Source organism: Meriones unguiculatus, chromosome 7 (genome assembly GCF_030254825.1).
Source record: "Meriones unguiculatus strain TT.TT164.6M chromosome 7, Bangor_MerUng_6.1, whole genome shotgun sequence".
NCBI classification, from domain to species: Eukaryota; Metazoa; Chordata; class Mammalia; order Rodentia; family Muridae; genus Meriones; species Meriones unguiculatus.
The window spans coordinates 47,565,864-47,587,558 of NC_083355.1; the positions used below are offsets into that span (position 1 = coordinate 47,565,864).

A 21,695-nucleotide genomic window follows, 5' to 3' on the forward strand; every position below is an offset into this window, starting at 1 on the left:
GCGGAAACTTCCTGCTGCTTCCGCTTGTCGCGGTGGAGTGTGGGGAGCGGCACAGGCCAGAGTTTGGTTGTCTGGCCTTGCGAGACAAGGCTGTGTCCTTGCGAGCTCGTGTGCTGTCTCCTGCGCCTTTCACAGCCTTTTGCACCATCCAGGAGGCGGGATTGGCGAATCACACGCTGCAGATCAGTCCCTTCCGTTCCCATCTGTGTCTTTTGGGTAAGAATTTTGAGCGCCAGGGCTCCCGGCTTCCCAACATCGGTCTCAGACACAGAAGTGGAGCAAAGACATGTCTTCTAAAGCGATCACAAAGGCTGACCTAGGGAAGGAGAACCGGAAGCAGCCGTCGACAGCCAGCTCGTTTGTTTACTTATTATTTGCTTATGATTTTTGGACATAGGTGTAACTCCCCATATAAAGGGAAGTGATCTTGCACTCCCCATCCTCCTCTCGGCTCTTCATTACTGCGATGATAGCCGTGTTCCACCACCATACCGTGGTTATGGGATGCTGGGGATGGAAGGCAGGGCTGGGTGCAAGTTACCATCGGCCTTTAAAATAAAGACAGTGGTGGTGCACACCTTAAATTTCAGCACTTGGAAGGCAGTGGCAGGAAGATCTTGAGTTCGAGGCTAGTCTGATCTACAGAATGAGTTCAGGAAAGCCAGGGCTACACAGAGAAACCCTGTCTCGAAAACAAACAAAAACCAAACATTTTATGGTGGGTTTGTGCATGTGACTTCAGTGCCTGCAGAAGCTGGAAGAAGGCAAAATATCTCTTGGAGCTGTGTGCCAATAGCTGTGCATTATTATTATTTTTTGTTGTTGTTTTGTTTTTTGGCATTTGTGCTGGCCACCAAAGCCCTTAATGAACCTCTGAGTCTTCCAGTCTGTTATGCCAGGATCTCCTGCTTTTCCTAATTCTGTTGCCCTGTTGGATACCTCAGCTGCTGGAAGCTCCACACCAAGATTATACGAGGAGGAAGGATGCAGTTGAACCTGGGAGGGATCCTGACACTCTTGAGATTCCCAGTGCTCTTTCCAGGCACTGCTGTGAAAGCCCTTTATGGTGTTCTGCTCTTCGAGCTGCAGAAAGAGCTTACTGGTGATGTGCTTGGCATGGGAGCAGGATGACCTGATCTCAGATCCAAGAACTTGATATAAAGGCCAGACAACAATAACGTAGGGCTGTAATCGCAAAAGAATGTTGTAATCCTGCAGGGCCTGCTTGTGTGGCTCACAGTAAATAGGAGTCTGCACCTGCTCAACCCGTCTCCCTCATTCTCACCTGAGATTGTTCCAGAAGATTCTTGATGATGCTATGAGATCTCCTTGCAGAACTTAGTAACTTCCCTGACAAAGCTCAGTCCACACTGTCTTTGATTCTTCAGCTCCCAGGCTGCCCAGCCCTCATCTTGTTGTCCTCACCTGCAAGGCAGCTGATGGGTCACATCATGGACGGTGGCACTCCTGGATCACAACTCTGGCTCAAGCGTGTGTCTACTCAGCACTCTGCTTGGACCAGGGGTCTGGACCAAACTAACTTACTGGTAAAACCAACTCCCCAACCTTTCCTTCAGCTGCCCCTGAGCTCCCTAGATCATCTCCTGACTCAGTTTACCCAGCCTTATCTTCATGACAGTGGGTGAGATGTGGGCCACTGAACACCACTTTCAGTATTAACCCCTTCTCATCCCCTCAGTAGGGACAGTCAAGTATCCTGGTTTAAAGCAACAGAAGTGAGGAAGGTGTTCTGGAGATGGCTCAGCCGTTTTAGAATACTGGCTATTCTATAAGACCCTGGTTTGAGACCCAGCACCTGCATTTGCAGCCTACAAGTGTTACTCCAATTCCAGGGCATCTGATCCCATCTTCTGGCCTCCATAAGCACTGCATGCACATTGTGTACAGACAAACATGAAGTCAAAACACAAAGTTCAAAAGCAACAGGAGAGCCAGGTGGTGGTAGCACATACCTTCAATCCCTGTACTCAGGCAGGGCCAGACAGAGCTCTGAGTTCCGGGCCAGCCTAATCTATAAAGCCAATTCCAGGACAGCCAGAGCTGTCACAGAGAGAAACCCTATCTTGAAAACGGAAAGCAATGAGAGGGCCAGTGGGACATCAGAAAGTGAATATTTTAAAAAGTTGATTATATTTTATTTACTGTTGAGGGAAGTGTACCTGCCTTGGCCCATGTATGGAAGTGAGAGGACAACTGAGCCATGGGTGGCTTCCTAACATGGGAGGAGAGTGTCCCCACATTGAAGTCAGGCTGTTAAAGCTTGGCAGCATTTGCCTTTACCCACAGCCACCTCACCAGCCTGCTCCACACATCCACTACAGCCTCTGCACAGGGCCTTGCCTCTGCAGAGCTGGGGTTAAAGGCAGGTACCTGGCTCTCTGCTACTCATTTTCCAACACATACTGTCCTTGCCTCCCTTAAAACTCTGGGCAACTAGGTTCTGCTTAGGGAAGCTTGCCCCTCACACACCTTCCCCTTGTTCCTTTGCCCTTCTCCATAAGTGACCAGCCTCCTAATAAGCCCCTTTGGGAGCCTGAATGCATCCCCATTCACTGAGGCTGATACCAAAGCTTTGTAACACGGGTCCTCTCACTGTGCCAGCTGTTCTTACTGCTCATAGAGTGTCCCAAAATACAGGGGAAACTAAACAGCCAGGAATCACAGGGCTTCGGTGCTTGCCTAGCATGTGTATAACCCCTAAAATTACAGGGTGTGGTTTCAGTTCAGTGCTCAGCACACAGGTATCCGAAGCAGGAGATACACAGTGGGTTCAAAGCTAGCCTTAGCTCCACAAGGCCTTTCTTAACAGAAGGGAGTGATGAGATGGCTTTGGGGTAAAGGCACTTGCTGCCAAGTCTGGAACTCAGCCTTGCTCCAGGTTCAGTGAGAAATAGTCTCAGGGAAATAATGTGGAGACTGAGATAGCGCAGTACAACCAATGTCCTCTGACCACATGGCCTTTTCGTGTATTTATGGGTGTAACACACAAGTTATCTCAAAGCCCAGTGGAGCATTAACTACTCCCTGCCCCCTCCATTCCCCAGTAATGACTCCTGGGCTCTTCTGAGGGAATACTCATCTGCTGGACAAGTGAGTACACTTGTTCCTGTCCTTGAAGCTGTGAGGCTGACTTGTTCCCTGGGGTACTACTTTGCTGCTGATCCAGCAGAGAATATACTTCTTGCTGTTAGGATGTGAATCTACCAGGGGTGAAAAAAAAAAAAAGCCTAGTGTCATGATGAACAGCCTGTAATTCCAGCACTCACGGAGGTAGAGGTTGGCCATTCTCTGCATTTGAGGTCAGCCTGGTCTACAAAGCAAGTCCAGGACAGCCAGGGCTACACAGAGAAACCCTGTCTCTGGGAGAAAAAAGAAAAAAGGTGTGACTCTAATCCATTATTGCCCTGGGGTGAGCTGTGAGGAAGACACTGGAGAATTACCAAGAGTTCAAAGCTAGCCTGGACAATGAGATGAATGGGTGTAGTGATGAACGACTGTGATGTTAATGCCAATCTCAGCTTGGTACAATATAGAATGACCTGGGATGAGGGACACTGGTCAGTTATCTTGCTGAAGATAACTGACTGGAAGATTAAACTGCTCTGTCGAGACCATTCCCTGGACTGAATAAAAAGCAAGCAAGCTGGGCCCTGTCCTTCAAGTAAGATGCTCATCCCTCAATGAGTCGGGCCCCACCATCCAGCTGTGGTGCAGACAAGCCACCCCGAATTTCATGGGTTGAAGACAACCCATCTGCATGTTTGAGTCTTCTAATACTTGTGGATGGAAACTTGAGAGGTTATTGGATGAGGTGGTAGGTGCTAGTTTCCCACCTTTGGTGCAATGGCTTTTATTTATTTACTTCTGAAACAAACAGCCTCACTATTGTAGCCTAGACTGTTGTGGCAGTTGTGCTTCAGCTTCCCAGGTGATGGGATGACCACCATACCTGGCGGATACAGTGGCTTTTGGAAAAGGAGAGTTGGGCATATTCTGCAGGACAGTAATCCAACACTTGAGGGTGGAGGCAGGAAGAGCTTTGAACTGGGAGGCCAGATTGGGTTCTAAGTGCCTCAAACAGTGGGAGAGAGCCAAGCACGGTAAATCACACCTGTCATCCAGCACCTAAAGGCTGAGGCAGGAGGACTACTACAAAGTCCAGGAAAGCCTAGGTTATACAGCAACCCCCCATCCTAAATACTAAAGCCCAAAGTGTGGGGGTGCCCTTGTCATGACTGTGGCAGGAAGGCTCTCACCAGGTTAGGAGGAGACACTGAATTACACTCTGGGACTTACTGGACCCTAGTACCGTGAGCCAAACCAACCATCATCTATCAACCACCTGGTGTCAAATCTGTTACAGGTACAGAAAATGGATTAGGCAAAATGGGAAGACGATTAAAACCAGACACACACTTGGGCTATCTTCAGCTTAGAGTCAGCAGCCCAGCTGGTGACTGATGGCATGTCTTTGGAAAACTACACGGCAATGTACATAGAATGGAGGGAGAACATTTAGTAACATGGCATTTTCCCAACACAAAACAATATTCTTATGACAGTTGTTTGAGACACGGTCTCATGAAGTTCCTGCTGGCCTCAAACTGCCTATGTGACCAAGGATGATGCCAAACTTCCTGACAGCTTTTGGGAACTGCTGTGGCAAGGGCTCTACCTCATTCTTTTTTATATTTTTAAATACTGTATATGGGTGTTTGCATATATGCCTGTGTACCACATGTGTGCAATGCCCACTGAGTCCACAAGATCTCTTGGAACTGGAGTAACTGAAAGTTGTGAGCTGCCACATGGTTGCTAGGGATCAAACCCAGGTCCTTTGCAGGAGCAGCCAGTGCTCTTAACCACTGAGCCATCTCTCCAGCCTCTATTTTATTCTTTTAAACACCTGAATATCAATAACTAGTTTTATATGTGTAAACACACACATATATATCCATCTGCGTATATACCTGCATGCCAGAAGAGGGCACTCGATCTCATTGTAGATGGCTGTGAGCCACCATGTGGGTGCTGGGAATTGAATTCAAGACCTCTGGAAGAGCAGCCAGTGCTCTTAACTGTTGAACTATCTCTTCAGCTCTCAACTAATTGTGTTTCTAACTACTGTTTTCAAACTTAAAAACAGGCCCAGAAGATGGCAGCACAGGGAAGTGTTTGCTGCACAAATATTTAGCCTGGAGTCTGATCCCAGCTCTCAGGCAAAAGCTGTGTGTGGTGGCACACAGCTGGAATCCCAGCCCTGGGAGCCAAAGACAGGCTAGAGACTGGTAGAAGAGCTCCTTTCCCAGGCCAGCCTCTTGCCACACCCACATACAGGTGTATAGTGCTTGTTTCTAAAGTTTATTTGGGGTGTTTAGGCCTCTGCCTCCCTTCCACCAACCCTTTAACCCTAGGTAGGAGAGAAGGTTGAGGGGTGCAGTTCCCTTTCCTTTTCCCTGCTGTTTAGGGTTGAAGGGAACTTATTGGGGTTATACCAATCTCTGTCAACAACAGATGAAGCCAGCAGTTTCCTCCAAGCTGCTGCGTCAGGAAGGGATTCTCTCCATTTGTCTGCTCCAAGCCTCACACCGTCTGTCTCTGGTCTCTCCAAACTGCCACTCATCACACACCTTCTTTCTTGGCTCTCATATTTATATCATCAGCCCTAGGCCATGCGCCTCTCCATGCTGAGGCAGGCTGTTACCAGCTTTCAAAGGCCATGCCCTGCTCATGACAATTATCAACTGTGGGAACTAAAGCCAAACTAAAATCCTACATTTGAGATTAAAACGAGTTTACAAAGAAACCAAAATTTCCGTTACACAGGTGCCTGCCCCCAACTATATATAGAGGGCTGTCTCAGTGGTAAAGTGCTTGCTCTAAAGGCATGAGGACCTGAGTTTAAATCTTCAGAACTCAAACAAAAGCCAGGGGTGGTAGTGCATGCTCATAATCCTAGTGTTGGGGATGTAGAAGCAGGAGGAGCCATGGCACTCACTGGCTGAGGTACCAAGTACATAGATTGCAGCTCAGCCTGAAGCTGAGGATTATGAATTAGAGGTTAGTCTGGGCTGCACTGAGACCCCAGCTCAAAGCCACAAAAGGAGGGTAAATAGGGAAATGGGTGCCATGACTGCCCTTAAGGAGTGTGGCTGGACCTGGGCTCTTATGGAACTGAATCCTGGTACAGCATCTCCTGGCTGAAGCCACAGAAGTTCTCCGGGAGGCTCATCAAGAAGACTGAGAGTTTTAAGGGCAGCCCCAGTTACAGTGAGTTTATACAGTCACACACCCAAGATCATTAGACATCCAGGCATGAAAATAAAGGTAGGCAGAATTATTTTTTTTTTTGCCTTGCATATCTATGTGGTTTACGTGTATGTGTGCAGCAAGTATTTGTTTGCAAGTGTGAGTGCCCATGTACACACATATGATGTGCATGCAGAGGCCGGAGGTTCGAATCAAGTCATTTAGGTCCTTATCTACACACACACTTAACTTTTTTTTTTTTGGTGACAGGCTTTCTGTGTAGTCCAGGCTGTCCTGAAACTCACTTTGTATGTAGATCAGGCTGTCGTTAGACTCAAGAGATCCACCTACTTCTGCCTCCCAAGTTTTGGAATTAAAGACATTGGACCACCACTCTCAGCACACTTAAAATCTTAAGATATTTATTTATTTATTTAGAGTATTTATCTGTGGGTGTGTGCATGCCACAGCATAAGTGTGGCAGAGAACAACCTGCAGGATCCAGGTTCTCTCCTACCATGTGGGTCCCAGAAATGGAACTCAGATCAACAGGCTTGACATAATCACCTTTATCTACATAGCTATCTCACTGGCCCTTGACCTAATGTGTAAGTCACTGGACCTGGAACTGGCCAATACCCAGCTTGCTCCCGTGATCCTGGATTCAACCACTCCCAGCCCAATACACACTAGGACAGCAGGTAGGGCTGGATCTGCCCAGCTTTTACATCAGTTCTTGGGTTCCAACTCCGGTTTCCTACCTGCCAAATCCTTTTGTGTTGTGTTGCTAGGAGCACATGGAGAGACCTTCCCTGACAAACCAGAACCAATCTCAAGCTCCTGGAGACCATCATCATTTATTTTTGGTGAACACAGCTATTCCCACAGAACAGTCTATGACACAGGAGCCTGAAGATGATGACAATGGAAAACAAGAACATGACAATTTCCCCGTTTCAGACCCTGAGGTTTTGGGGCTCGGGGTCTGATCATGGAGAGCCCATTGCTTGGAGACCTCCAAACACACAGAGAAATCAAGTCTCAAATACTCTCCTGCCCCAACACACCTAGCTCATTTCCTCCGTCAAAGGAGTTTTGAATTTTCTGTAGAATAAATGATATAAAATAAGGTGCTGCGTGTGGCAGCTCCTGGCCAGCATCAGCCTGCGCTTCTATTCTGTGGCCAGCCTGGGCTAAGGCAGACACCATCTCAAAGAAATAAATAACAAAAAGAAGACCCGAGTGCTGTAACAGTGAACAGACTTATAAAAGTCTTAAGTCTCAGTTTCCCCTTCTGTGAAATGAAAGAGGTGGGTAGGTCAGGATCAGTATTTTGGCCAAGCCATTTCAAAGGGTATATGAGGAGAGCAACATAAATTCTCTAATATGAATGTCCAACAGAGGTGGGATGGAACAAACCGGTAGAGGGAGGTGAATGTGGCAGGGGGCAAGGTGTGAGGGTGGGGCTAATGTGACTTTGAATGGGCCAAAGTAAACTGTGGATCATCAGGTCTCTTTTGTTTTGTTGGCTGTTTGTCTCGTGTAGCCCAGGCTGGCTTCAAACACACTATGTAGCCAGAGATTACCCTGAACTCCTGATCTTAATTGCCTCAGCATCCTGAGTGTTGGGGTGCTGAGGATGGAACGCAGGACTTCACCCGTGCCAGGCAAGCACTGTCCCACTGAGCTGCAGCCCCAGCTCTTTGTCTTATGATTTGAAAATCTGGTCTACCCTGATTGTCTCATCCATTCTAGTGTTCACACTTGCTGGAAGCCTATGAGCAGAATTAAATATCCCATTTACTAATTTATAAACCATAAGAAAAGTGAGATGGGCCTTTTCCCTCCCTGGAAAAAAAAAAAAAAAGCATTACTACACAAATTACAGCAACATCATGGAAATCCAAAAAGACGCAATTCATTCTGAGTTCAGTGCTGAGTCAGGGGCACCATGGGCACCTCTGCAGTGTCAGGTGTCTCAGGACCATCTCCACAGTGAGGAGAACCCGACTGACCACCTTAGCAAGGTGCTCCTTCCCACTCTGTGGTGGTGGGGTCTGAACATCTGCAAACCAGTAAGCAAGGCAGAGGGGACTGTCCCGTGGCTGTGGTTGCCAAGTCTCAGGCAAGCAGGAGGCTAAGGTAATAAACTAACCTTCAGTACAAAACTCCAAGTAATAAAAAGCAGAGGGACCCAAGGAATCAGGAATTCAGGACTGGGGCACCATGACACACCTGTCAGCCTAGTGCTTAGCGCTAAGGTTTAAAGGGCAGCCTGTGAGCCTTAGTGAGGGTGACTCCATCTGGGCGTGATGGTACATGCTTTTAATCCCAGCACTCCAGAGGGTGGAGACAGGTAGATCTCATGAGTTCAAGGCCAGCCTGTCTCAAAAACAAATAAACCAACCCCAAGACCCACGACACCCCAAGCTAACCCTGCCATTTACCTGCTGTGCCCATAACAGAATCCACACTTCTGCCTACCAACAGGTTCTCCTTGCACTGCCACACCAGCCTTGAGCCAGCCTCTCATGTAGCCCAGGCTGGTCTGGGACTTGCTATGTAGCTGAGGACCTTGTCCTCCAGATCCTCCTGTCTGCTTCCAGAGTGCCAGGAAGGCAGGCCTGCAGTACTCACATGGTTATCTGTGAAGCCAGGGACTGATGCTAAGGCTGCACACATGCTAGGCAGACACTCTACCAACCCCAGCCTCAAATTGATTATTAACTAAAAAAACAAGACCTGCTTGGTGTCCCACTTGTTGGGACACAGTTCAGATCTTGATACACATGTGGTCTTCTCATGGACAAGAACGTTGTACTCGGAGTGTGGATACCACCTCCTGCTATTGTGGCTGCAGCTTCAGTACCCTTCAGCATTGCCAGCTACAACTGAGCTTGGAGGGACTGGTTCCAGCGAAAAACACCCCATATTTTGAAATGAGTCAAGACAGTTTCCGCTCTACTGGCTAGCCCTGGTACAACACCGATGGGACTCCGGTGCGAAAGCTCCTATAGCTAATGAGATACTCCCCAGAGAAACTCAAGGAAATTGCTGTGGCCACTACCTGACCTTCTGTGCATTCACAAGGATGGAATGCAGCTGAGGTAACAGCAGCCACCACCTCCTCTAGAGTTCAAGGGCCACCAAGGCCCAGAGGGCTATGTCCCACTCTGGCACCCACAAGGCAGAGGATGGTCACAGCCGATGGATGATGGCAACTGTAGGTCTGCTCCAGGGCAGCACTAGCTGTAAGTGGCCAACTGCCTTGGGGCACCCTGGAGCTCTTGCTGGGGACAGGCACTGCCACCAGTGTCAGCCCTCTATACTTCTGGGCTACGGCCCTGCTGTCCTCTCCTTGATACCCCAGATGCCACCTCCTGCTGGCTTCTAGGACTGCAGCCAATGTGGTGCCAGTTCTGAGGATCAGGTCTCTGTTGTTACCATAAGTTCCAGCAGACAACCCTGTGTGCCAGCAGAGTGTGGCCTCTGGGACGAAGCAGAAAACAGGATCTGTTTCTGTCTCTCCTGCCTAGAGCCTGTGGCTGTCTGTGCTGTGATCACATCCCACAATCCAACAGGGGCCAAGACCCAGGGCTCCCCTGATGGCGTGCCATGTGTCATGTGCTCAGCCAGGCTGCCAGAATGTTCTGAAGCTGCTAGGCTCAGAGAGATGGTGCAGGAGGCCTGGCCTGGCAGGCCCTTACACATCGTGCCGGCTGAGGGTGTAGGAATTTGGGTGACCCTGGCGGCTGTACTGGAAGTGGTCTGTGAGGAGGATGTTTCGGTACTGGAAGTCACCCTGCTGGGGGAACAGTGCACCATTGTGTGGCTTCTCCATCGGGCTCCGCAAGTGCTCTCTGTTGCTCAGGTCCAAAGTGGAGACAGGGAGGAGGTGGCGGCGGGCCTGCTGGTTCGAGTCATACTTGGTCTGTGTGGAGAGAGAGCAATGAGAGGTTTAAGGGAACTCTGGGTATGGGGGCGTGTCATCCTAGAGGCAGTGGCAGGAAGGGCAGGATTACCAAAGCAGCCTGTGTTACATAGTGATTTTGAGAACAACCTAGGCTTATATGAGACTGTTTCAACAAAACAAAACAAAACACCAAAAAACAAAACCAAACTGTAACAAAACAAAAACAGAGACCACTACCACCAGCAAAGAGGTTACCCCAGACAAACAGCTAGGGTGCTGCTTCTGTGGTCGAGCGCTGGTCTACATGCACCAGCTCCGGCTGTACCTGCAGTGCTGCATACACCAGGGGACAGACACCCGTCACTCTACTCCCTGGGATGGAGCAGGAGGTCAGGAGCTCAAGGCCACAAGGACTATACAAGACTGTTCCAAAACAAACAAGACACAAAGGGAGGCTTCAGGTCGCCTGCACCCATGACCCCAGAGCTCAGGGGTCGGAGGATAGTGAGTTCTAGAGTAGCCTGTGCTCACAATCCTGCTGCCATGCGGTTCTGTCCAGCACACAGAACTGTCCTACCCCAGAAGGAACCCAGACCTCTGGGACCCCCCTCCCTTTATTGGTTCCTTGTTCCCTAAGGCGGTGCCTGGCTGGAGCACAGTGGCACCTAACGCTCACCTTGTTGTATAGAAAGACGCCCAGGATGGCAGTCATCATGCCCAGTACATTGGTGCTGGTCACTGGATTGCGCAGCATGATGAGGGACACGGTGATGACCATGATCCTTTTGGTGGCGTTGGCCACCGAGTAGCTGAGCGGGCTGATGAGGTTGAGAATGCTGAAGGCGATGACATTCTGTGCAAAGTTGCAGAAGCCACTGACTGCCAAGAGCAGTAGTGTCCAGGGCCACTGAGACACATAGGCCTGTGGAGACGGGAGTGTCAGGAGGGAGCGTGCATACGTACTCAGGCAGACTGCCACCGTGGGGCAGCAGGTGGTTAAAGTTTTCTGAAATAGAGTCTCATGTAGCCCAGGCTGGCCTCAAACTGGTAGGCTATACATTTGGCAACAGACACCTTTACATGCTGAGCCACTTCCCCAATTCACGTGGCGCTTTAGGCACATGACCTCTAACCCCGACCACTCACTATATGATGCAGTCATCCAGTACCATCTTTAGTCAGAGATGCTTCATTAGTTAAGAGCACTGGCTGCTTTCCCAGAGGACATGGGTTAGCTTCCTAGCACCCACATGGTGGAATATACTCCCGGGGGATCTGATGCCCTCTTTTGACCTCTGAGGGCACCAGGCACACATGTTGTATGTGGACACACATATGTAGACAAAACATCCATACACATAATATTTAGTAACTTTTCTGTAGAAAGGCCATCAAAAATATGTGTGAGTGTGTGTGGTGGGGGCGCAGCTTCCTACAGGGACCCTATCCCTGCCTCCTGGCATCTAAATTCTTGTCCTCACAGCTGCACAGAAGCACTTTCCCCACTGAGCCATCTCCGCCGCTTGGCAGCTGAGCTTGAGCTGAGCATATGTGAAGCTGTGGGTTTCAGCCCCAAACCCAAACAAAGCAGAAGTGAAAGCATCAATGCATACAGACCAGAGATGGGCGACATTATCAACTACTGCCGCCTTCTGCAAGGGCTGCCAATGGTGGGGAAGAACTTCCAGAGAGAGGAACACAGAGCCCTAGAGCCCACCCGTCCTCAGACAGGTGCCAGGAGAACAGTGGCCCAGCTGGGACACTGGGAGGCCCTGGGCATCAGCTTTCTCAGATCTTGCTTGCACCCACCCTCCTGGACTGTTGCTAATTCCCAGCCATCCTGTGGTGCCCACAAGTCCCAGCTGGCCTCTCTCTCTGGATATGGTGGTTAGCAGGCATGTCAGTTGGCCACCAGGGGAAGGAAGGATCACACAGTCACCTTGGAGGAAGATTCACAAGAATGATGCCTAGTCATACTGAGCCTCCAATCGAGGCACACGTTCTACTCCAGGACTCAGGAAGTGGAGGCAGGAGGATCAGGAGTTTGAACTCTCCCTGGGCTACCTAATACAGGACAAGCTCCAGCACCCATGTGAAAAAAAACATGTTGGGTGCAGCTATACATATGCAGAGACCCACTGATAAGAGGCAGGAAGCTTGGGTGACAGAAACTAGCAGATCTTGAGGGTTTGGCAGCCATCCTAGCCAGTCAGTGAAATCCTACCACAAAGAGTTAAGAGGGAGCTACTGAGGAAAATGCAGGAGGCTGGACTGTTCTTCAGTGGCATAACACAAGAGACACATTGCTAGCGCACACATGCCCCACATGAACACATGCCGAAGGGAAGGGAAGCTGCACGGAACAGAAAGTGGGTGCGCTTTCTGTTCCTGCAACGAAGCATCTCAGTGCTTCCTTGGAGGATGAGAATTGCCACAGCCAAGCTCCAAGGCGCTGGGCAGGAGCTGGCTGGGGTCACCTGGGGCTCAGCTTGCAGGAGCCCCACCCCTGGCAGGAAGAGCTTCCACTTCGCAGACATCTGCGCTGGAGCAGGTGGCCAGCGGTGGGTACGTTGGACAGCTTCTATTGACTGATCTTCAAGTTACTGAATTCTTCCGCTGTCATCACCATTGTGCAGCAGCCACTCACTGAGGCTTGGTTGTCGCCATTCTAAGATTTCCATTTGATTTATCTTTTTTCCTTTTAAAAATGTTTTTAACTAAAATAGAGCTGCATCACTTCTATCCTTGTCCACTCTCCAGCCCCTCTCATATGCCCTCAGGTTGACAGCCTTTTTAGTATTTTCATATACAAATGTGTGTGAACACAGCACATGTATACACGTAGCCTGCTGAGCCCATTTTTTGTTAGTTAGTTTGCTGGTGTGTATCTGGTTTCTGAGCTGACCACACTATACTGGACAACCAATGAGGGTCCTCATCTCTGGGAGAGGCTAATTCTCCTTCTCCCAGCTGTCCTTAGTTTCCTGTACTTCTTTGGTTGAGGGTGGGACTCCATGAAATTTTTTCTCCCTTCCAGATTAACATGTCCATTGGCACTGCTACTGTCCCTGTCTTGTTCATGAAGCCGTTTCTAGGGAGACTGTTTCACAGCAGACTTCCTGGTATTCTGGCTCTTAAATCTTCCTGTCCATCCCCTCTACACAGATGCTCCTGAGCCACAGATGTGGGATGTGCCTGTATCCACTGGGGCTTGGCCCCTATCATCTGCTGATCTGCACTGTGCAGTGTGGCTTGCTGTGACGGGCTCCATTTGCCATAAAGAGGCTTCAGTGAGGAGGGGTGGGAGCTGTGCTCATCCAGGAAAGGTGGCTCAGCACAGAGGGTTTGAGGGTAAAGGGTCCAGAACAATCTTTCTTTTGGACAGTCTCATGTAGCCCAGGTTGGCCTATTTAGCTGAGGATGACCTTAAATTCTTGATCTTCCTGCCTGTATCCCCAAGTACTGGGGTGACAGGCAAGCACCACCACTTTTGCATTTTAAAATATCATTGTGTCTGTGTACCACAAGAGGTCAGTGGATACCAGTGTAAGTTGGCTCTCACCATCATGTTGGTCCCAAGGATGGAGCCAGTCATTAGGCTTGCATGGCAAGCACCTGTACGTACTGAGCTCTCTCTCGGGCCCTGGAACATGCCCAGGACCAACATGGCAGAAGACATAGGCCCTCACTTGAATCCTGTACCAAACGGTGCTGTTTTCAGGCTTCTAACCCCAGCAGCCCATGAAGACCGTAGTCAAGGAGTCTTCAGCAGCTCTATCTGCTCTGAGACACTGTGGGGGCGGTGCTCACAGGTCCCGATAGCTGCTTCCCAGGATTTCCTTTTTGAGACAGGGTCTCATGTAGCCCAGGCTGACCTCAAATTCACCATGCTCTGAGGGTGGCCCCATTTCCTAATCTTCCCAACTGCACTTCCTGAGTGTAGAGATAACAGGTGTGTATTACCTCCCCCAGCCATTTCCAAGTTCTTTCAAGTCACCATGCACTTTCAGGGTTCTTTCTCAGGGCTCCTGTGTCTTTCACACATCCTCCCACCACTCCCACCCCTGCCACAAAGAGCTGGGATGAATGACGCCACTCTGCCAGGAATGTCCTGTGACTGTAACAGTGAGCTATCTTTTGAGACAGGTAGCTCAGCCTGTCCTCAAAGTTGCTGTGTACCCAAAGACAACTTTGGATTTCTAATCCTCCTGCCCCCACTTCCTGAGTACTGAAGAAGAGGCGCATGCCATCTTCTGTGTGTGGTGTTAGGTGGAGCCTGGGCCTTATAGGGCCACAGCGAGCCCCAAGTCACAGTTCTGGAGATGCAATTCAGGATCATGTGGCTCTGGCAAAGGCTCTTTTAGCAGACAGGAAGTAGAGGCAGCACAGAAGAGGAAAAGAGAGGTAGCCTCCAAGGACATGTCCCAATTCTTCACTTCCTCCTCCCAGGCTGTGCCTCTGCCAGGCCACACCACCTCCAGCAGCTTTTAGGAGGGACTGTCTTCCACACACTGGTCTTGGAAGACAGTCAGATCCAGACTGACCACAGAGCTACAACAGTGCTACACTGTAAGAGCATGAGTGTGCACCTTCTCATGTGTCTGTGCATGTATGTGAGTGTACCAGAGGGTAGGGTGGTTGTGTATAAGACTTCAATGGGGCAGCTTCATCTTCTCAGGACTTTGGTTCCTACAGCTGCTGACCAGATTTGGAGCCCATTTGGATTCAAATTCTTGAATTAAGCAGATTTGAATGCTGAAATAAAGTTCTCTTCTGGACGGCTGCTCCACCAGTCTTCACAGAGTGACATTGTCATCTGTATGCTCCCACCGTGGACCCAAAGCATCAGGGCCAAACAGGCAAAGACTGAAACACTGAGCCAAGACAAACATTTCCTCTCCCCACACCAAGAACCTTAGGTGCTCTATCACTGCCACAGAAAGCTGACAGGCACAGGACAGCGGGAGCCCTGGCTCTCAGGCTACTGTATAGAGACTACCTTCTCCTCCCACATGTACTCCTATCACTATCACATGATATGACAGGAAGTGGCAGGAGCCCTTGGAAAAGACCCCACTGCATGCTGGACTTCTGGTCTCCAGAACTGAGACTTAGAGACCCTGATTCCTGTGATCTAGCCTACGTCAGGTACTGTTACAAGAACAGGAAACAGCATAGATGTCCCAAGATGAACCCAGGGCTACAGCCTCCAGCAAAGCACATGCTTAGAAAGCTAGTGGAGACACAGAGTTCTCAGCAGTCCCAACTCACCAGGTCGCTGCTGACCAGGAAGGTGGAGAGGTCCACCAGGACCCATGTAGGGATCATGAAGAACACGGCGTGGCAGCCCAGGATATTGAGCAACCGCAGGTGGTGGATCCTGGAGTCCCTCAACACCTGAGGGGAGAGTGCCTCATTAGAGCCACTTATAACAAGCAACAAGGCCTGGGCGTCCAGTCCCCAATATGAGACAGGAATCTGACATTCATGCTCGGGTGTCAGACTGGCTTGCTTGCTTATGAAGGAACACACAGCCATGTCTGGACAAAGTGCTCTGTCCTGTGGATGACAAGCTAACACAGGAAAACCAGAACCAACCCAGGAATAGACAGCTGTGGAGGGTGTAGTGACCTGCGTACTCTGAAGTCCCCATCCCCACCTTGTTTTTTGTTTTTGTTTTTTCATCCATCTGTTTTTGAAACAGATGGGTCTTGCTCTGTAGCCCAGGCTGGCCTGGCACTCCCAGCCATGCTGCCTTCATCCTACATATGCTCATGACAGGCAGGTGCTACCATGCCTGGCTGAAATCCCTGAATTGAGTCTAGATTGGTTTAGTCTGTCTGAGCACCGCCAGGCAATGCCAGGCAAAAGCCAGAAACAGATCCTACCCCAAACCATGGACCTCAAGGCTATCAAAGGAGGATGCCCTTGTCAGCAGCACACGTGCAGAGATTTCCAGGTGTATTTCTTATGACAGGTGGAAATTAGTCACATTCCTAAGAGGGGGACCCACTGTACCGAAGGTGGCACCCAGCAGCTCTGAGCTTTAGTCATGACTGAAGGCTCTGCAGCAAGGTGACACCATAGTAAGAACATATGAGCACAGCCAGACAAGACAGGGTCAGTGACACACCTCACTGGAAGAGCAGCTCAGCATACACAAGCCCCTGGAAAGGAAAGGAGGAGCTGTGGGGCGGGGAGAAGGCTCAGGCCCAGCGGCCTGAGTTCAGATCTGCAGTACCCACATAGAAGCTGGCCACTGCATAGGGTATGTTAATGCAAGCAGCTGGTGGTGGGGCCCTCACGCAGATCCCAGGGGCTTACAAACAAAACAGGCTTCCAGGTTTAGTGGGAAATAATGTAGAGGGGCTAGGGAGATGGGTCAGTGGGTGAAGGATTGTAAAGGTGTGCCACCAAGCCTGATGACCTGAGTTCAAGACTCAGGTTCCACACGATGGAAAGAGAAATGACTCCTGCAAGGTGCCCTGTACCGCCACTCTAAGGCTGTGGCAGGCGCCCTTGCACATACACATCAGGTGCATAAATAAAATGTAGCAAGAGAACATATAAGAGAAAAGGAACAAAAGATGGCAGAGAAGGTTAGGGTTAAGGTTAGCTTTCAAAGCAAAACAAGGGACAGAGATGCAGGCAGACAAAGGGCACACTAGGGTCTGCTCTGGCCAGTAAGCTTGAGGCCACTACCCTCAGGCAACCTTGCCTGGAGCAAGGCCCACACACCTTTTTGGAGAAGATGTTCTGAAGGGAGAAGCAGAGCGTGGCTGCCAAGGCGCTGACCAGCCCCCACACGTCGAAGGACAGCTCTGTGACAGTGGCCAGCAGGACTCCGCTGATGATGGGAACCAGTGACAGGTATACCTGCAGGAGGTCAGAGGGGCTCAGGTGGGCTGAAGCTACCCACCATCCAGAACTTTAGGAAATGCTAGGTGGCCCTGTACCTTCCCTGGAGGACCCCATCTTCCACCTGGAAAACGCTGCCTACAAACATACATAGTGCTTCATGCCCAGCATTCTGACACTCAGAAGGCTGAGCAGGAGGATTACTAAGAGTCTTGGGGCTGGGGCTGGTGGGATGGCTGAAAGATAAAGGTGCTTGACACCAAGCATGACAGCCTGATGCCCAGGACCCATATGGAAGGAGAGAACTGAAGCTAGACACAGACACAGACATACAGACATTTACACAGGCAAATGAATGAACGAACGAATGAATGAACGAATGAATGAATGGGAAAAAGTCTGAGGCTACCTGGGGTAACTTCAAATCCTGTATCAAAACAAACAAAAAACCAAACAAAACCCAATAAGGCAAAAAAACCTGGTAGATTTCTAGTCTTAGGTCAGTCTGGGCTACACATAAGATTTTTTTTTTTTTTTAAACAGTAAAAAAAAAAAAAAGATTTATTTATTTGCTATGTATACAGATCTCATTCTAGATGGTTGTGAGCCACCATGTGGTTGCTGGGAATTGAACTCATGACCTCTGGAAGAGCAACCAGTGCTCTTAACCTCTGAACCATCTCTCTAGGCCCCTGCAGTAAGATTTTGTATCAAAAACCAAATCAGGGGCCACTCAGTTGGTAAACTCTTCCAAGCCTGATTGAGTTTGATCTCCAGGATTTCATGGTGGAAAGAGAGCACCAGTTCTGCAAGTTGTCCTCTGACCTTCATGTGTACCCAAATACAAAAAAAAAAAAAAATTAAATTAAAAAAAAATATATATGTATGTATACATAACAAACAAGACAGGCGAGGCTTTTAGGAGCTAGAAAGCAGTGGTCGCTGGAACTTGAACCCTTGGCCCTGTACTCCTGGCCATGGCCCACTCTGCCTGTCTACATCCTCCATCTTCCCTGAAAACAGGGATTCCATGGCCTGGCTTATATGTCTCGAAAGGAAGGTCCTTGCCCAAGGGCCAGGTTCTGCACCGATGAGGCCTTGTAGCATTTACAATGTCCCTAGTGACAAGGAAAACTGTGTATCAGTAGGCGTGCTATCAGGTGACACACCTGGAGGCCTCCCCATCAGCTCTGACCCTCAGAAGGCCTGTCCCACCCAACATTGCCCAGCAGGGACTGCAGCATGGAGAGGGCTCACCAGGGTGAAGATGGGCCTGAGGACAACACTCAGCCAGAGGTGGCCTAGTTTTTGCAGTGACCCAGGGTGCAGCCACTCCCAGTTAAATCAATTACAGGACACAGGAAAATGAGAACTTGTAGAACAAGGTGCAATGGTTTCCAGCTGGGACACCGGCATCCCCACTGCACTTTAAGGACACTGTGAGCCCAAGTTTTGCTCTCTAGCCCCATGCCAGGAAATCTCTTAGCCTGTCATCCTCCTCAGGCATCTCTGGGTGCTGTGGTGATCCACATCTATAGATAACCACAGCCCACAGTTAACTGTTTCAAGACAGGGCCTTTGAGTTCTTAGCAAGGGCTCTACACTGAGCTACAAACTTTCTCTATGTCTCTGTCTCTCTTTTTCTTTTAGATAGGGTCTCTCTAGGGAGTCCTAGAACTCAACATGTAGAGCAGGCTGGTCTCAATCTCAGAGATCTTCCTGCCTCTGCCTCCCAGGTATGGGGTTAAAGGCTTATACCATTATGCCCAGCTCTGAGATTTTTTGAGACAAGGTCCAGTGCTGTACCCTAGGCTGGCCTGGACCTCTCAGCATGCTGTCATCCTGGGATGACAGACCCATGGAACCATGCCATTCCTAAGAACTAACTGGATTCTGATATCAAACTCCTTTGACCCAGCATGTCATATCAGATCCAGACAGCCCCTACCAACCATTCTTTCTGGTGAAAGAAAAACTAGAACATGATAGCTCAACAGGTTAAGGTCCCTCTCTGACAAGCTGGGCAATCCAAGTCTGATACCCGGTATCCGAATGGTGAAAACTGTCCTCCACACATATGCAAAGGCACAACGTACACACATAGATAAATGTAAAAATAAAGTAAGAAGAGGAAAACCTGTCCCAACTTAGTTTGCTCCTGGGTGACTTGCCAAAGTGGAACCAAACAGACATCACCTACCACCAATCCTAGGGAGGGAATCAAAACAGAAAAGAACAGCTGACCCCACAGGAATGTGGCGCTCACGGACAACATTCAAGAGATTACCGGGGGACATCACCCCTTCACATACACACACCTGCTGCCTGAAAGGTGAGTATGGGACACTAGATGAGGCCACAGGAGGCTGGCACCATAACTTCCTTATCTGACAGGAAGCCAGAGGTATGCCACGGTCCAACCACGTCATCAACCTAGGGAGCTAATACCCGGAATTCCCCCCTAGCCCAAGGCTTCGGCGAGGGTTACCTTGGTGCTCTGTTTCTCCTTCATGATGATCCGAGACAGGAGGACCACCCAGATGGGCATGGTGGCCTTGACTGCAAAGAGAGGAAAGGCACTCAGCGGGTAGTCCCGGTAGCCTGCACACCCGACGCCGGACCTTCTTTTGGTAAAGCTTCCTCCCGACCCCAATAGCTGGAATCAGTTCTGCTCGGCGCTCGGTTAACTCCTCAGACATTTCCAACCCGAGAATCCGCTGCGCCGTGGCGGCGTCTCAGTCAGACTGCCCGCACACTCGTACCCATACTTCGAAGCCCCAGGCAGCGCGCACGGCCTAAGTCCGCACCTACCAGTGTGCGCGTAGGACACCGGCACCTTCCATATGCTGACGTGCGCCGACACCGACGCGAAGTACTTGCCAAAGGCGAGCGGCAGCACGTAACGCGGGTAGAAGCGCGGCGGCAGCAGCGGGCCGGACGCCGGATGCGGGCCGGGACCCGACACCGGCGGCGCGGGCGGCACGCGCCAGGCGCGCAGCAGCGGCGGCAGCCCCGCGCACAGCGCCAGGATGTGGCACAGCGACACGGTGACCGGGAACGGGAAGGCGCTGAGAATCACCTTGTTGACCACGTTACCGCCCGCACTCAGCGCGTACCACAGTAGACACAGCGCTGCCACCCGCGCGCCCTCGCGAGCCCCGCCGCCGCCGCCCGCGCCCGGGACCCCCGCGCCCGCGCCGGGACCCGCGGCTGCCGCCGCCGCCATCCTGCCAAAGCGGCCGCCCCTTCGCGCCGGACGACCGCCGGACGCGGGCCGGGGCGGGACACCCCGGGCGGGCGCGCCGGCAGACGCCGCGCACTATTGGTCGTCGGCCCTGCGCATCATCGCCTGTCGCCATTGGCCACAGCCCTCGCGTCATCACCCTGCGCCGCCCGACGCTCCAGGGTATGTCTCCGGCGAGGGCCACACCCTCACTTGAACGCCTTCCGAAAGGGGGCGGGGTCGATCCCGGAAGCCGGGTCGTGGATCCTGCGCATGCGCGAAGCGGGTTTCGTATTTTTCTTCCATTGTCTGGCTGGGCTCCGAGAGCGGTGCGATTCGAGGCGGGCTACTTGAGGTCGTGGAAGTGGGTGCCTGGACTAACAAAAGATCTTTTACGGGAAAAGAAACCGATTGTAGCAAACCTTCTGTACGACGCCGGGTCCTCGGAAGCTGTGCGGTAGGTGTCGCCTTCCCCTCACAGACCAACCGAGCGAATCCCAGGGCTCGGCGCCTCCTGTGACACCGTCTGCAGAGCTCTGCTGACAGGGACGGTGCGGGCAGAAGGCTGCTGGCAAAAGCCGAGGCAGGACAAGATGACAGCACGGAGCTCCTAGACTACAAAACTCGATTCCGAAGATTGTGTTAAGTGCTTTTGGGAGAAGCGTTGTTCCCGTATTCATTTATGTAGGCAGAGCACGTGTGTGTGTGTGTGTGTGTGTGTGTGTACACATATGGAGGTCAGAGAAGGACTCGAGTCTGTTGTCTCCTTTTCGCCATGTGGGTCCAGGCAACCAAACTCATGCCCTCTGGCTTGGCAGCAAGCTTTTATGTGCTGAGCCATCTCGACCTCAACATTCTCCTTTACAGTGTCTTTATTAGCAGTTTAGAACGCGAGCCCCATGAATGCCGGGTTATCTTTGTAGCTCACCCCTATTCACAGACCTTGTGTACACTAGGGCTTGCTGGATACTCAACACAGGTTGGCAGTCCCTGCAGATTGGGATCTGAGTACTAAGTGCCCTGTCCCAAAGCAGGGGTCTGAAAATAGAAGCCGGTGATAGGACACCAACCTCTGTACCCTAGCACACTCCATCTGGGTGCACAGTCCTTTGTTACCAACTGGGTACAAGTAGCTACAGTAGTTCTTTGGACAGAGCAGTATCATGAGATGGTCTCAATGATGTGTTTTGGTTGCTCTTATCTTACTAGATTTGACCCTGGCAACTCTGTGGAAGTCTTTTTATACCAAAGCAGGAGCATGTGCTTAGGAGTGAGCACTGGGTCAGGCCACACAGATGGGTTTCCACGTCCTCAAATGACCCTTTAATGGGGGTAGACCTTCCTGCAACACACCTCAGAAATTGCTACTGGCTCTGAAACTGATTCTGGGTTGGCGATGATACAGAAGACCAGAAGTAATATTCTAGGACT

General features: G+C 50.6%; 1 protein-coding gene and 1 long non-coding RNA gene across 2 annotated transcripts; one reads left to right on the top strand and one right to left on the bottom strand.

Annotated features, from left to right (window-relative positions):
- The first annotated feature begins 13 nt into the window (after positions 1–13).
- LOC132655217 (uncharacterized) lies at positions 14–7,779 on the top strand. Its single transcript, XR_009592927.1, has 2 exons — positions 14–1,547; positions 7,062–7,779. It is a non-coding gene; the product is annotated as an uncharacterized LOC132655217 (long non-coding RNA).
- Slc35e1 (solute carrier family 35 member E1) lies at positions 7,109–20,328 on the bottom strand. Its single transcript, XM_060387364.1, has 6 exons — positions 19,853–20,328; positions 19,530–19,600; positions 16,922–17,059; positions 15,455–15,580; positions 10,860–11,105; positions 7,109–10,201 (listed from the first exon to the last, which is right to left on the bottom strand). Exons 1-6 carry the CDS (start codon positions 20,265–20,267, stop codon positions 9,974–9,976), a joined length of 1,224 nt encoding a protein of 407 aa, XP_060243347.1. The 5' UTR covers positions 20,268–20,328; the 3' UTR covers positions 7,109–9,973.
- Between the last annotated feature and the right edge of the window lie 1,367 nt (positions 20,329–21,695).

Excerpts from the sequence above, each read along its gene's own strand:
- Slc35e1 (XM_060387364.1), bottom strand. The coding sequence starts at position 20,267 with ATGGCGGCGGCGGCAGCCGCGGGTCCCGGCGCGGGCGCGGGGGTCCCG. Across the intron at positions 17,060-19,529 it reads AGGAGAAACAGAGCACCAAG|GTATACCTGTCACTGGTTCC; the intron begins GTAACCCTCGCC and ends GACCTCCTGCAG. Across the intron at positions 15,581-16,921 it reads AGAACATCTTCTCCAAAAAG|GTGTTGAGGGACTCCAGGAT; the intron begins GTGTGTGGGCCT and ends CTCTCCCCTCAG.